At 42.0% G+C, this 16,792-nt stretch overlaps 1 protein-coding gene and 1 non-coding gene across 4 annotated transcripts in view; both read left to right on the top strand.

The window, feature by feature from the left end:
• Positions 1-2,955: 2,955 nt before the first annotated feature.
• IARS1 (isoleucyl-tRNA synthetase 1) overlaps positions 2,956-16,792 on the top strand; it is a 180,292-nt gene continuing 166,455 nt past the window's right edge. Inside the window, exons 1-2 of one of the 3 annotated variants that reach the window (XM_037903463.2) lie at positions 2,956-3,093; positions 12,040-12,142. Coding sequence is in view for 2 of the 3 variants with exons in the window: in XM_037903462.2 (XP_037759390.1) it covers positions 3,027-3,093 (67 nt within the window). In the remaining variant the exon portion in view is untranslated. The remainder of the gene's footprint in view (positions 3,094-12,039; positions 12,143-16,792) is intronic. The other 2 variants (XM_037903462.2, XM_007055580.4) reach the window with 2 other exon arrangements.
• LOC114018418 lies at positions 12,200-12,334 on the top strand. Its single transcript, XR_003563768.1, has one exon. It is a non-coding gene; the product is annotated as a small nucleolar RNA SNORA84 (small nucleolar RNA).

The raw sequence follows: 16,792 nt of genomic DNA, 5'->3' as shown, positions 1-16,792 counted from the left end.
GCCGCTGCACACTGCGTGGACGTCTTCAGAAAACTATCCATGATGACTCCAAGATCTTTCTCCTGATTAGTTGTAGCCAAATTAGCCCCCATCATATTGTATGTATAGTTGGGGTTATTTTTTCTAGTGTGCATTACTTTACATTTATCCACATTAAATTTCATTTGCCATTTTGTTGCCCAATCACTTAGTTTTGTGAGATCTTTTTGAAGTTCTTCACAGTCTGCTTTGGTCTTAACTATCTTGAGCAGGTTAGTGTCATCTGCAGACTTTGTCACTTCACTGTTTACCCTTTTCTCCAGATCATTTAACCTGGAAGGGAGCTGGAAGTAGCTGAAGCATAGTCACTGAGGGACATGTCAAGTGGATTTGGCAGGGAAGATTGTCAGGAACAGAGTTTAGGGAGGGAAGGGTAGAGTGGGTGCAGCCTGGGAGAAATGGGCTAAGGAACTGGTAGAGAGACCACCAGGCCAAGAAGGAGCAGCCCATAAAGAGATGGAATATAGGGCTGTGTTAAGGAATGTATGTTGGCATGAACTTGGAAGGATGGCCAGGAATAATAGAGAAGAAGGGTTGCTGTGGTTGTACCACCACCAGCAGCAGTGCGGAAGTAAGGATAGCGGTACCGCAACCCCCTCTATAGTAACTATGTGATCCCCCCACCAACTCCTTTTTGTGTCAGAACCCCTACAATTATAATACCATGAAATTTCAGATTTAAATAGCTGAAATCATGAAATTTACTATTTTTAAAACCCTATGACCTTGAAATTGACCAAAATGGACTGTGAATTTGGTAGGGCCCTATTTATTGTATGTAGTGGAGCAGTAATTTCTTACATAGTCATTGACACCAACAATGAAAAATGCTGAAGTAATCCCAATACAGCACAGAACTAATTGCACAGGTAGCTAGCAGCAATTTACTTCTAATTACATGAAACATTTTAATAATTAGCTTCATCAATATTATAAAGCTAATGAAATCCAATGTAGTATTTCAAATGTTAGTGTCTGTATTGCTTTGTTGTGAGCTGTGAGGACAAGATTGTGGATCTTACAACAAAATCACCACGAGGTCATAATAACCACTTTTACTCTTACATTACTTGGTTCTTTTTTACAAATTCTAACAATTGCAATTTGCTTGCCTCACAGTTACTAGCCTAACTACATCTCTGACCCCTCCTGGTCTATTTGAGCATACCTTCTCAGGCCTCAGGCTCTCACTTCTATCTTGGGTGGAGTTACATGACTTTCTCACTGTCAGAGTGGGCAGTGGGTTGAAGTTCCCTAGTATAAATTGTGATTACTTCAGCAGACGTGATTTGGAAAAGACCATGTAGCTTTGTTCCTTCCAAGAGCAATCACAGAGGTATATACAGTGACCACACAGATTTCAGCCTCTTTAAAGCAAAGTATTAAATTTTTTAGAACAAAGCATTTATGAGAAAACATTTTTAAAATAATAACAGACTATAGTCATATCTACTTTTCCCTAAGATTTAATATTTCCTGGAACTAGGAAGGCCCAACTTCTTTAGAGAAACTGACTACCTATAGTCTGTCTATATCAGCTTGTCTCCCTAGATAGCTTCTGACAAGCGACCCCCTAGCTCGCCAGAGAACTGCTTTTTAACTGTTCTTTTGATCTCCAGGTCCTAGCTTTTGCAATTTGTCAGAGACAGGATCCTTGAAAGTAACAGCTTGCCACATTATCTTTCTAGTGAGTGTTGGTAAGTGCTCACTTAGATCCGTTGTGTTGCTTTCCTATTTGTTCCTCCCATGGACCCCTATTAAGTTAGATCAATTCAATCAAACAGGCAATTCTAATAACCCACCATACAGTAAGGATACCTCACCAACCAGTACACTTCCAGTGTGAATAAAATTATTGGACCTCATTATTTTTAGATTATTCCTACCACTCTTCCATCACAATTCACCATTGAAAAACCGTTCATGCTTCACCCATTTGCCAATTATTTGGTGGCTTTGAGGAGTACTGATCTCCATTCACCTAGTATCAATACTGAGAAAAAATAAAATTAAGAGGCACTCTTGTAGGCAATCTTAAGAAACCCCCAAAGTCACAAGTGATTTGCTTGCAGGCAGGGAAGTTAGGGAAACTTCCACTATAAATTGGCATTCAGAGACTCAACATCCAGTTTCCCAAATAAGGCTTGTATTTTATTGTATTCTGTGTCTCTGTGGCTTGTATGACCATTTGCTAAATAGCAAGCCTGTCTAAGAAACTGGTTCTTGCACACACTCGTTGTGCTCTAGGCAGGCCAATTCAGTGTATGTGTAGGAGTAATTTAAAAACAAACAAACAAACAAACAAACAAAAACCAGGACGGAGAGAGCAAAATTTGGATGAAAAGAACAGCAACGAGCAAAACAACAAAGAGAGACGGGGAAAGGGGGAGAGAGAAGGGAAGCAGAGAAGGATGGAACTAAACCAGTTGAAACTATATCGTATACATCGGGTGCCTCTTATGCCAGCCTAGCTTTCGGGGGTCCACACGGTATGTGTGCGGGGGCGGGGGCTATCCCCCCTGCAGAGCAGAGCCCTCAATTGAATTAGACCTGTCGTCTAAAATGGATTCCGTGTCTGAAGCTGCGGAGCGCGCGGTTTGCAGGTGCAGAGAGCCCCAGCGTGCAAATGCTCTAGCTCAGCGCCGCCGCGCCGAGCCCACACGCAGCGTGTAAGGGCTGGGGCTGTCAACACGCCACAGACTCGGGTGCAGCACCGAGCACCAGCCTATTTCCCCCTGTCACGCGTGAGGCCTCCCAGGAAACGCCCCTGCAAAACCCAGGCGTGGGTCCAACACAAGTCACGTCACTTCTGCACTCCTTCCTTCCTTCCCCTCGCCCTACCTCTTCAGTCTTCCTGCCATCACATCCCCCATGATTTACAGTTACCAAGAGACCCGCTTGACCAATCAGAGGCTGCCTTGGTGCGGCCTGTGTATGGAGCGCGGTGATTGGATACAGCAGGCAGGCGTGTTCCTTTGCTTCCTGTCATGCTTTCTTTTGGTTGCATCATTTCTAGCCGGCCGGTGGCTGGGGCCGTGGAGGGCGAGGCGACTGGTGAGTGTGGGCTGGCGGGTGGATGGATGGATGGATGGATTACCCGGAGGTGGGGTGGAGCGGAGCGGTGCTGTGCAGGGGGGCTCAGCTGACTATCCACTCGCAGGGATTTGGTGCAGTGACCCCCCCCCACCCCGTGGTACCAGCTGTTGGGGTGGGGACTAAGCATGAGGGGGTTGTGCCTGGGAGGTGAGGGGAGCGCTGGGCCTTAGTAGTGACTGGAGGGAGGGGTGCGCGCGTGGGAGGGGGCATGTGCCAGCTCTTGATGGGGTTAATGGGTTGCCCGGGCCCCAGGCAGGACCTTGGAGGGGAGACTGTGAGTGCCTGGCTCTTAGGGGTTCTTGGTTTGTGGCAGTAACGGAAGGAAGACTGGACAGGGGTGTGTCTGTGTCCAATTCTTGAGGGGTAGATGGTTAAGTACAAAGCAGACTGTGAAGAGTTACGGAAGACTCTCACAAACCTGGGTGACAGGGCAACAAAATGGCAGCTGAAATTCAGTGTTGATAAATGCAAAGTAATGCACATTGGAAAACATAATCCCAAGTATATATGCTAAATGGTGGGGTTTAAATTAACTGTTACCACTCAACAGAGAAATCATGGAGTTATCCTGGACAGTTTTCTGAAAACATATGCTTAATGTGCAGCAGCAATCAAAAAAAGCTTACAAAATGTTAGGAGCCATTAGGAAAAGGATAGATAATAAGGCAGAAAATATCATAATGCTATTATATAAATCCATGGTACACCCATCCATCACCTTGAATACTGCATGCAGTTCTTGTCACCCCATCTCAAACAAGATATATTAGAAATGGAAAAGATACAAAAAAGGCAACACAAATGATTAAGGGTATAGAACAGCTTCTGTATGAGAAGAGACCAAAAAGACTGGAACTATTCAGCTTGGAAAAGAGATGCCTAAGGGGGAGTATGATAGAAGTCTAAAAAATCGTGAATGGTGTGGAGAAAGTGAATAAGGAAATGTTATTTACTCTTTAACATAACCCAAGAACCCGGGGTCATCCAATGAAATTAATAGGCAGTGGGTTTAAAACAAGGGGAAGTACTTCACACAGTCAACTTGTGGAACTTGTTGCCAGGGGGTGAGGTGAAGTCCAGAACTATAACTGGGTTTAAAAAAGAATTAGAGACTTTCATGGAGGATAGGTCCATTAATGGCTATTAGCCAAAATGTCCAGAATACAAGTCCACACCCAGGGTGTTCCTAAACCTCTTACTGGCATGTGCTGGGACTGAATGACAGGGGTTGGCTCACTTGATTGCCCTTTTCTGTTCATTCCCCTTTGAAACAGCTGGCATTGGTTACTGTCAGAAGACTGGATACGGACCAGTATGGCAGTTATGTTCTTAACCTTTAACCCCGAGAGTAAAGGGAAACTGCTAATAATGAATACAGTAGTACAAATATTGCATTGTAAGGAAACATGCATTGTTAATAACTTTTAAGTTATTAAAACTAATATTTTAAAAGTCCAATTTTGTCCTTATTGTAATTGCTACTTGCTTTACATGTTTCTCTCAGCTTGGAAATTGAAAATCAATGAAGCCAGTTTCATGTTTTTTATGATCAGTTTCTTTTTGAGTTTCCTAAAACTGCAGTGTTCAAGTGGCAAACAATGCACCGATGGTAAAGATATCTGTTTAATATATGGGAATTTTAAACTGTCAATTCCTTTTTAGTTTTAGAAATATGAGATCATAACATGCCTCATGTTCCATTAAACTTCCATGGATTTGATATTGATTCTTGACTCGCTGGTATTTTTAAAGATCTGTAGAATGTAGTTACCTGTTTCCTTATCACCAAGTAAGCAACAAGTCAAGAAATTAACCAAAGGATGCTAGATAAAGAAACTAACATTTCTTGCAAAGTACAGTACATTGTAAGCATTCTACTTGTACTGGCATGTTAAGGGAAATATATTCTTAAGAAAGGCTGACATTTGACTGTATGTAATTTGACTATTAACTGTAATAGATTTGACTCCTTTCCCCTGGGGAAAAGTTACCCAGATGCCCCCTTTGAGCTGGAATAAGCATCTTTACAAATGGCCATACTGGGTTAGACCAAAGGTCCCTCTAGCCCAGTATCCTGTCTTCCAACAGTGGCCAATGCCAGGTGCCCCAGAGGGAATGAACAGAACAGGTAATCATCAAGTGGTCCATCCTTTGTCGCCCATTCCCAGCTTCTGGCAAAGAGAGGTTAGGGACGCCATCCCTGGCCATCCAGGCTAATAGCCATTGATGGACCTATCCTCCATGAATTTATCTGGTTCTTTTTTGAACCCTGTTATAGTCTTGGCCTTCAGAAGATCCTCTGACAAGGAGTTCCACAGGTTGACTGTGCGTTGTGTGAAAAAATACATGCTTTTGTCTGTTTTAAACCTGCTGCCTATTAATTTTGTTTGGTGACATTTAGTTCTTGTGTTATGAGAAGGAGTAAATAACACTTCCTTATTTACTTTCTCAACACCAGTCATGATTTTATAGACCTCCATCATATCCCCCATTAGTTGTCTCTTTTCCAAGCGGAACAGTCCCAGTCTTATTAATCTCTCCTCATATGACAGATGCTCCATACCCCTAATCATTTTTGTTTTGCCCTTTTCTGAACCTTTTCAAATTTCAGTATATCTTTTTTGAGATGGGGCGACCACGTCTGCACACAATATTCAAGATGTGGGCATACCAAGGATTTATATAGAGGCAATATGATATTTTCTGTCTTCTTATCCATCCCTTTCTTATGATTCCGAACATTCTGTTCCCTTTTTTGACCACCACTGCACATTGAGTAGGTGTTTTCAGAGACCTATCCACAATGACTCCAAGATCTTTCTTGAATGATAAGAGCTAATTTAGACCCTATAATTTTATATGTATAGTTAGGATTGTTGTTACTTTTTTTTGTTGGTGAGATGACATGAGGCTATTGTCAGGTGATGGAGGCTCTTTTACCATGTAATAGCGGTATCATAAGAACTACAGCATTAAACAAATCTTGGCCATTGGTTTTTTTTATCTGTTAGATGGAGTGACTTGCAGTCACTGCAGAGCTGTCAGTCCCTTCAGTGAAGGATCTCTCTTGGTTTTGGTTGTTTGATCAAGCTAATATAAAGAATGAAAAATTTGCAACAGTAGTTGTAGGATGAAGAGATAAATTGAAGTAACTATGCAGGGATTTTTAGGTAGGTAGATGTAAACTTTGTACATTTCTTTAACAGTTTGGCCTTTATCATAGTATTTCTTTAATTGGTCCTATGTATTCTGAGGCATTTAGAAATAATTTCTGGAAGAAATGTGGCTGTTGTTGTTTTAGACAGCATTGCATCTTTTGTGATGTCTTACCGGGATGAAATCAAGTCCTTTTTGTTCTGCTTCCCTTTCTGATTTCTGACATAAATCTCTGCTTGTGTTTCAATCATTTTCCCAGATTGGGATTCAGAAACTCAATTTAATCATTATAAGTTTAAATCTCTAATTGTAGGGCTAAAACACGCTGTAGAAAATTGGGATCACTAATTTATCACTTCTGCAGTTTCACTGGGAGTTGCATTGTTACTAGCCTTAGACAAGGTGGCATATCTACCACCAGATGATCTACCTCTGCTCTAAGTAGGGTGAAAAGACCCACAACCTATACTACGGTCTCCACCATTGCTACCACCAGCCAAGCTGTTTTGAGGGAGGATTGTTTTCCAATTTTTCCTAATACAGGTGCATCCTGAATATGTTGGAGTATTACACAGCGTTTCTGGGTGGCTATTTGGAAAGTTGCAGTGAGGGAAGAAAATCATGCATAGAAAACTTTCTACAAGTTTAGTCTTGAATTAGCAGCTATGTGATGAGTTGTGTACAATGCTATTTAGAATGGAACAGAATAACTCAGCCAGAAGAGGTGGGTTTTATGGTCTAAGCATAAGATTTGAAATACATGTTGGAACTGCATGTTCAGAGCCTGGTGTGGCTCACTGAGTCCTTCATCTTCATGAAACAGATACATTGTGTTATATTGTTCTGTTCTCCACCTGACCCTTTAGTGTAAGACCTTTAAAAGCAAGTTTGCTGTGCGGCAATCAAAGATCCTATGATATCCTTTGCTATTGGACAAATTCCCTCTCCACATCCACATGTTAAATTGTGCTGTTCACAGGTTGTCCACCTGGCTCTTGCCCTCTGTTCTAGCAGTGGTGGATTTTCAGTGTGGAGTTGTGGTATATTTCACTTGCTTAACTCAAAGAATGTGTTCAGCACTGTGCTTCAAAGAGCTTTCAGCCTAAAAGAGACAGAAAATGGGATATGCTGGGTATCCAGTCTTGGATATTTTTTTTAAAAAGGAATTATTAATAATTTACTCAAATGTCAATCTTCAGGAGGTGTTTGTATAAGGGGTTAAAAAAGGGGTTAAAAAACTGTTTTAACCAGTAAATGTACAGTCAAAATCAATACAGCTTTTATCATCACTTCTGGTTAAGGCCCTTGTTACAGACCCCTGGGGTACAACCTGGACCTGTGGGACTGCTGTGCCCCCTTAACTCTCCAATCTGGGCTGGGCTGTCTCTTAAAATGCTATGCTAGTGACAAGCAGCAAACCCCTCCAGGTGCTGTGATCACTCAGCCAACAACATGCGGAGACACACCAGCCAAATTGCATGAATGCTCTCTAAGCCACTCATGAACTGTAAACAAGGAGAGACCAGCAAACTTGCTCCCCCTCCCCCCATGCCGACCCAGCCTCGCTCCTCAGAAATGTACCATCTCACACTGCTCAAGACCTTCTCTTGAACAATGCAAGCTCATTAATTAGTTTGCCTTGTCATCAAAGGATAGTGGACATTGCCCAGCCTTTGTAATCTGAGCAGATCCCCCAAGCACTTAGGACAAACTCACTGTTTACAGTTAAACATCAAAATAAGTTTATTAACTACAGAAAGATAGATTTTAAGTGATTTATAAGTGATAGGCATAGAGGTCGGGGTTGGTTATATAAGAAATAAAAGATTAAAATTACAGTCTAAGTCCTAAACTTTATCAGACTAAGCAAGATTTGAATCAAGCAGTTTTTCTCACCCTACTGGATGTTGCAGGCTGCTTACAGTTCTTAGTAAACAGGCTGAATTCCCTTTTCAGCCTGGGACCAATCTCCCCAGTTCTTTTTCTTCCCAAAGTTCTTGTTGCCTTCAGAGTAGGTGGGAGAGGAGAGCAGTCAAGTGGTGATGGCATTGCCCCTTCATTTTAAACTCTCTTTGAGGGGCTGGAAAGATCCTTGCTGGTCACGGGGGCTAGGCAGTCCCTATTGTCTTCTCTCAGGGGTCTTTGGGAGGGGCCCACTGGGAGAGTAGATTGTCCTTAATGGGCCATCAACACATAGCAAGCTAGTCCTGATGTAAATCTGTGTTGGGGTTGTTAGTTGCTCCTTTGTTGCCACTAAAAGGCTAGCTGTGGATATCTCCTGGACTCTCAGCATATTGCAGTAACAAGCATGTAGCAAAACCTCATAACTTCAGAGGATAGTAATGTTAAACAGATCATGACTTCTCGAATAATACCTCACAAGGCATACTTTACACAAAACATATCATAATTAGGGCTGTCACACGTGATTAAAAAATTAATTGCTATTAATCACACTGTTAAACAATAATAGAATACCATTTATTTAAATATTTTTAGATTTTTTTACATTTTCAAATATATTAATTTCAATTACAACACAGAATACAAAGTTTACAGTGCTCACTTTATTCTTTTGATTACTAATATTTGCACTATAAAAAACAAAAGAAATAGTATATTTCAATTCACCTAATACAAGTACTGTAGTGCAATCTCTTTATAACAAAAGTTGAACTTGCAAATGTAGAATTATGTACAAAAAATAACTGCATTCAAAAATAAAACAGTGTAAAACTTTAGAACCTACAAGTTCACTCGGTCCTACTTCAGCCAATCACTCAGACAAACAAGTTTGGTTACAATTTGCAGGAGACAATGCTTCCCACATTTTGTTTACAGTGTCACCTGAAAGTGAGAACAGGCATTTGCATGGCACTGTTGTAGCCAGCAATGCAAGATATTTATGTGCCAGATGTGCTAAAGATTCATATGTCCCTTCATGCTTCAGCCACAATTCCAGAAGACGCGTGTCCATGCTGATGATGGGTTCTGCTCAATAATGATCCAAAGCAGAGCGGACCGACACATGTTCGTTTTCATCATCTGAGTCAGATGCCACCAGGAGAAGGTTGATTTTCTTTTTTGGTGGTTTGGGTTCTATAGTTTCCACATCATAGTGTTGCTCTTTTAAGACTTTTAAAAGCATGCTCCACACCTTGTCCCTCTTTGGAAGGCACTTCAGATTCTCAAACCTTGGGTCGAGTGCTGTAGCTATCCTTAGAAATCTCACACTGGTACCTTCTTTGCGTTTTGTCAAATCTGCTGTGAAAGTGTTCTTAAAACGAACATGTGCTGGGTCATCAAAGGAAACTGCTATAACATGAAATACATGGCAGAATGCGGGTAAAACAGAATGGGAGAAATACAGTTCTCCCCCAAGGAGTTCAGTCACAAATTTAATGAACACATTATTTTTTTAACAAGCATCATGAGCATGGAAGCATGTCCTCTGGAAAGGTGGCCGAAGCATAAGGGATATAAGAATGATTAGCATATCTGGCACGTAAATACTTCGCAACGCCGGCTACAAAAGTGCCATGCGAACGCCTGTTCTCATTTACAGGTGACACTGCTGCCTTCTTATTTACAATATCTCCTGTAAATGTAAACAAACTTGTTTGTCTTTGGGATTGACTGAACAAGAAGTAGGACTGAGTGGACTTGTAGGCGCTAAAGTTTTACATTGTTTTGTTTTTGAGGGCAGTTATGTAACAACAACAAAAAAAATCTACATTTCTAAGTTACATTTTCATGATAAAGAGATTGCACTACAGTACTTGTATGAGGTGAATTGAAAAATACTATTTCTTTTGTTTATCATTTTTACAGTGCAGATATTTGTAATAAAAATGATATAAAGTGAGCACTGTACACTTTGTATTCTGTGTTGTGATAGAAATCAATATTTTTGAAAATGTAGAAAAACATCCAAAAATATGTAATACATTTCAATTGGTATTCTATTGTTTAACAATGCGATTAATTCCGATTAATTTTTTAATTGCAGTTACTTTTTATTGAGTTAATCATGTGAGTTAACTGTGATTAATTGACAGCCCCAATCATAATCATATAATGGTGAATATGTGGGTACAGGCTGTCCTTTTGAGGTACAGTGTATCAGTGTTTGGGGTTCAAATAGTTTCCATCAGCTTGTATCTCCCTCTTGTGTCACGGGAATGATGTTTTTTCAACAGACTGCTACATGATTTTAGTAAGGCTTTTTACACAGTCCTACATGACGATTCTCATAAGCAAACGAGGGAAAAATGTGTTCTGGATGAAATTACTGTAAGGTGGTTGCATAACTGGATGGAAGACCGTACTCAGAGTAGTCATCAATGGTTTGCTGTCAAATTGTGGGAGGGTGTTGCCTAGTGGGGTCTTGGAGGACTATGTCCTGGGTATAGTACTATTCAATATTTTCATTAATTATTTGAATAATGGAGTGGAGAGTGTGCTTCTAAAATTTGGGGATGAGACCAAACTGGGAGGCGTTGCAAGTACTTTGAAGGACTGGATTAGAATTCAAAACAACCTTGACAAATCAGAGAAGTGGTCTGAAATCCACAAGAGGAAATTCAATCAAGACATGCCAAGTATTGTGATTAGAAAGAAAAAATGAAAGGGGAATGGGGAATAGCTGAAAATGATCTGGAGGATATAGTGTATCACAAATTGAATATGAGTCAACAATGTGATGCAGTTGTGAAAAAGGCTAATCTCATTATTGTGTATATTAACTTGAGTGTTGTAAGACATGAGAGGTAATTGTCCTGGTCGGCACTGGAGAGGACTCAGCTGGAGTACTGTGTCTAATTCTGGGTGTCACAATTCAGAAATACTGTGGACAAATTGGAGCGAGTCCAGAGGAAAGTGACAAAAATGATTAAAAGTTTTAGAAAAAGTGACCTTTTTAAGGAAAGGTTTTTTAAAAAAAAAAAGGTGGGCATGTTTAGTTTTGAGAAAAGAAGACAGAGGGGTGACCTGATAAGTCTTCAAATTTCTTAAGAGCTGTTACAAAGTGGAGTACAGTAATCCAGTTGTCTTTCACGTCTACTAAAGACAGGACAGGAAATAATTAGCTTAATCTTCAGAAAGGTAGTTTTAGATTTAGACATTAGGAAAAACTATAAAGGTAGCTATTTTGTAGAATAAGTTTCCAAGGGTTGTGGTGGAATCCCCAGTCACTGGAGATTTGTAAGAACATGTTGGACAAATGCTTGTCGGGGTGGTCTAATTTTATTTGTTCTGTCTCAGATCAGGGTGCTAATTTGATGACCTCCTGAGGTTCCTTCCAGCCTTACATTTCTGTGATTCGGTGTTTAATTCTTATACCTTGAGCTCCCATGGTGATGTGGGTGCAGTATCTTGGAGGCTATGAACAGTGCAACCCAGTCAGGATGGGTACTGCAACCTGCTTCTGGGTCATGACACAAAGACCAGAAGTAGTAGAGTCAGAATATTGCATTGTTGTTTTTGTATTATGAATGGTCTGTCTTTAAGGCACTAATTTGTCCTTTATCCCCCGCTGTATCAAAGTACTAGATTTAACATAGTAAATTCTGTGCTCTAGTCTTGTGTCCAGTTGTAGTTTATCTACTAATGTAGCAGCTTGATATAATTTTTGTGGTAGCAGTTTTTATTGGCTTAACGTCTGTTAGTATTGTTTATGCCACAGCTTCAGGTAACTAAGCATAGTTTTGTAGTATTAAAAGTCAAGTTTTTCTAAATTCTGTCCTGCAGATTGAGAAAACTGACTTGTAATGAGGAGTTACTACATCCCTGATCTTGCCCATTAAATGGTTTTTCGACGCAGTTCTGAAACATTAGACTTCCATCAATTCAGGTAAAATTCCTTTGTGCTGTTAAAAATAGAAAGTCTTTGCTATGCATGTGAATGTGTGCCCTGTGGTTACTGGAAACTGTTGTGTTGGTACAGTGCTCCAGTTAGTAGAAATGGGCCAAAAGTAATACTGTGGTTTATGCATGGAGTCTGTGATATCATAGCAGCCTCCATAGCCCGGTTACAGTTACATTTTATTAGTATCTTCTGAACAGAAAAGAACTTTTAAAATATTTACTATAGTGAGTCATGGGGAATTGATGACTTCATTCAAAGAAGATCACCATGGTAGATACTGAGTAAACTTATGGTTTAGTATGTTTGTATTTGCTGCCAATCAGAGGAAACCATTGTGTTTGATAGAGTGTGTGTAGTGGTTAAGGCAGAAGGCTTTGCATTTGGGAAATATTGGTTTTATTTTCACTTCAGCCACTAAATGGCTGTGTGACCTTGGGGCTGTGAACAAAACATAGATGATCCCTTCCTCCAATAGTGACATGGAGCTAATTAATGTTTGTAAAGCACTCCAACATCCTAGGGTGGAAACCCTAACCCTGCAGAAGTGTGAAGTATTGTTATTTGTATTAATTAAGTCTTAACATCTAGGCCAAGGGTTCTCACCAGGGCTGTCCCTACCCATACGCAAAGTACGCAGCAGTGTAGGACACCAGGAAATTTGGGGCACCAAATTTCTCAGTGCCCTGTGCAGCTGCGTGCTGCTCCAGCCCCTGCCCCACCTCTACCACATGGCCTCCGCCCCTGCTTCGCCCCAGCCCCGCCCCCACTCCACCCCTTCCGCAAAGCCCCCGCCCCACTCCACCGCTTCCTGCTCCTGCTCTGCCCCAGCCCCGCCCCTACTCCCCACCGCCGGTGAGTGCAGGCCCAGCCCTGCTGCAGTCCTCAGGGAAGTACAGCGACCTGGCCCCAGCTGCACCGCCGGTGAGAGCTGGGGGGCGGTTCCTCCCCCCGCCCCCCAGAGGCCTGGGGGGGGGAGGGGAGCTGCGTAGGGCCCCAGAATAGCTAGGGACGGCCCTGGTTCTCTCCACAATTTTTTTGGTGCCCTCAGAGCGCGGCCACCAACTCTTGCTGGTAGCTGCTCAGACAATTTTTCATAAAATACTTAATTTACTTTAGAAAAAACAAATTTGCACATGTATATGTTCAAATCATAGTAATTTATGTAGGGGTTTTTTTCAGACTCAATAATAAAAATAATGTACAGTTGTCTCTATTCTTTACTGGACCTAAACAGAATAGAAACACAAATAAGGTGCTCTGCATGTTCTTGTCTTTTCTTATTGTTTCTCTCCCTTTTTTTTGGCTGCATTTTTTTAGACTTGCTAGCAACTGTGAAAAGTGATATTTGTATGTTTGTTAATATCATTTTTTCACAGCAGCAGACTTGTTAGCTAGCTGGGAGGCAGTAAAAAGTGATATTAACAAATATACAAATACCATTTTTCGTAGCAGACTTACTCAGCCCTGGCAAGCTGGGGAACAAATTAAACCTTGGATGGGGAGCTGGTAGGGAGGCAGCAGTGGAGATGAGAGGGGTGGTGAGCCTAGGGATAGAGTCCTGTGGCCAAGGGATGGAGGCCACCGCTGAGTCGTCAAAGCCCTGAGCCCAAAGCCTCGCGGTCAGAGCCCGTGGCAAGAGCACGCAGCCTGAGCCTGCTGCCCACCACACCAGGGCTGAAGCCAGAAGTCTGAGCCCCACCGCCCTGGGAAGATGGGCAACTCACACCAGCTGTCTGCTCCTCCGGTTGTTTTCAAAGGGGGGCAAGGCCCAACCCCTTCTGGCAGCCCCAGAGGAGAGGCTGCTGCTTTGCTCCTCACTTCCCCAAATCACCACCCAAGAGGCTGTGGCTGCAAGAAAAGCCCCTGGTGGCCGAATGCAGCCACAGTGGCCACATTTGAGAAATGCTGGTGTAGGGTTATTGCTCGCCTTGTTAGAATACACAAAAGCGTTGTCTTGTTCAAGACTCCTTATAATCATCAGCTAGTGGTTTCCTTGATGAGCTATGTACCAGAAGATGACTTTGTGCTATAGCAATAACCAGGGCTAAATTGTGGCATTAAGCCATGTACTGGAGATGGCACAGAGTCGTGCTGTCCCAGGAGACATTTTTCTCTAAGGAGGTACTTCCTGGAGTGCACAGCTACTGCGCCAAGGTTCTGTGGATCTGTCTGTCAGTTGTCAACTGGCTCTACTGGCTGACCTTGTTGAGGGAGTGGACCTGCCTCCTTCATATGTCCTTTGCACAGAAAAACACTTTCATCATCTCCAGTTCTGTGGAATCTTTGCACTCTGAGCACAAGGACTCCCTTTATGTGCCATTGGGTGCTTTGCTTCCCTCCAACATTTGCACAGGGGTCAGACACAGTCTGGCCCAAACTTGTGAAAGATATGTGGCATATCTCCTCCTAAAAGGGCCAGGTATTTCTGAGGAAATATGAGGAAAATTGAGGAAAACGAGCCATCCTTACTGTTATGAATGTAGTACAAATCAGGGATTGAAAAATTCACCTACCACCTCATTTAGGTGAGCGGTTCTTGGATGTGTTTTGAGAATGATGGGTGTGTGACGGGTTCGATCACAGAGACCCCCTTGGGACTGCCACTTGATGTGCTGAGAGTACCTCTGAGCCCATTTTCCCTGCCAGCTGAGGACTTCAGTACCCTGTCTTGTTGAGCCAGACACACTAGCCTGCTGCAAACACCGGCCCAAGTCTGAACCACGTCCCCCAAAGCTGCAGACTTAACTGAAAACAGCTTAGAAAGTGCTCCTGTCTCTAGCACCCAGACACTCAGTTCCCAATGAGATCCAAACCTCAAATAAATTTGTTTTACTCTGTATAAAGCTTATACAGGATAAACTCATAAATTGTCCGCCCTCTATAACCCTGATAGAGCGATATGCACAGCTGTTTGCAGAATGAAACAAAGCTCGCAAGTCTAGGCCTAATATATTAAGAAACTGATTACAGATGAAATCTCAGCCCCAGAGATGTTCCAATAAGCTTCTTTCAAAGGCTAGACTCCTTCCTAGTCTGGGACCAGTCCTTTTCAGACCAACGTTGTAGTCTGTGGCCTGGGTCCAGCAATCGCTCACAATCCCGAAGTTACTGTCGTTTGTTCCAGTGTCTTTCAGGCATTTCTTTGGGGTGGAGAGGCCATCTCTTGAGCCAGCTGAAGACAAAATGGAGGGGTTTCCAGGGCCTTTTGTATTCTTTTTTGAGGGCAGAAACCCCTTTGTTCTCCTGTGCAAAGTCACAGCAACAAGGTGGAGTTTGTAGCCACCTGGGCAAGTCACATGTCCATGAATAATTCAGCTTTTTGCAGGCTGACGCCATTGTTTACATGTTAGTTTGAACGTTCCCAGGAAAGCACAGATGTGGATTGGCATCTCCTAAAGTCCATTGTCAGTTAAGTGTTTCTTGATTGGGCACTTACTGAGAATAGTCCTTTCTCAAGAAGCTGACCAAATGCTTCACTGAGGCTACTTAGAATCAAACACATTGAGATACAAGTACGTAGCCAATATTCATAACTTCAAATACAAAAATGATACACACATATAGACAACATAATCATAACCAGCAAATTATAACCTTTCCATAGACACCTCACTTGACCTCCTCTGTACAAGACCTGGGGCAACCATAGGACCCTGATTGCAACAATGATCTTTACGGTCACAGTTCATGTCAATAATGTCACAGGGTGGACAGGCTAAGCTGTCATTTTCTGCAGCATTTAAACTTTCACGTTTTAAAAAAATGAAGCTTCTGGATTTTATGGCGGTGTGTAAAAAAACACAAACAAACAAACCTTTTGATCATGAATTGATGCTGTCTTCCTGAGTAGTGCTTCTGATGCTTCTCAGTGTACTTGACAAGACTGAATACAATTAACAAAGCTCTGTCTTTTCAGTTCTGTGATTCACAAACCTGTGGGCAGCAGTGAAACTGAAAACTCTGACTGTTTCATTTTTGCTGTGGTTTGGGAAACCCAGAGCAGTAGCAGCAGATATTGGAATAGAGACAGATTAAAGCTTCTTCCCTTTTTCACCTATCTCCACAGCCACTTAAGCAGACAGGATTTCTCCTGAATATCACTGTGTCATTGGTACCAGTATGTTCCATCAGCACGGGTTCCACCCCAGCACTCACTACAAATTTATGTAGATGCTTTGTGAAATCTGTGTTCAAATCTGAGTGTCTCACAGTCACATACTCATGTATTTCTAATTGTCAAATCTTCTAGCACTATTGCATCTCCATGTGCTGGAGAAATCTTGTTTGTGAATGAGAAATAATTGTCCTTGTAGTGAGTCATTGACTCAGCCAGAATTAGAGTACAGCTCTGGGCTCTGACTTTTACACTGGGCTGTTTTTTAGCTCTTCAGGGAATTGCCAGGAATAAGCAAGAATGGGCTGTTGGCTGAAAACTTTGGCTTGATTTTTTACTGAGAGCAGAGAACTTTGCTTCTGAAAATTAGGCGAACAGGTTGATTAGAACTTGTCAGAGCCATTCACCAACTCCCAAGGTGCATAGTGGAGGTTTTACCACCAAATAATGGGGAGCAACAGGAGAAAAGTAATAAACAAGGGCAGGAAAATGTTACTGAACAGCTCTGGTTGCAAAGTCAG

The sequence above is a fragment of the Chelonia mydas genome, chromosome 7, assembly GCF_015237465.2.
Source record: "Chelonia mydas isolate rCheMyd1 chromosome 7, rCheMyd1.pri.v2, whole genome shotgun sequence".
Lineage (NCBI taxonomy): Eukaryota > Metazoa > Chordata > Testudines > Cheloniidae > Chelonia > Chelonia mydas.
This window is presented reverse-complemented; position numbering and strand designations above follow the sequence as displayed.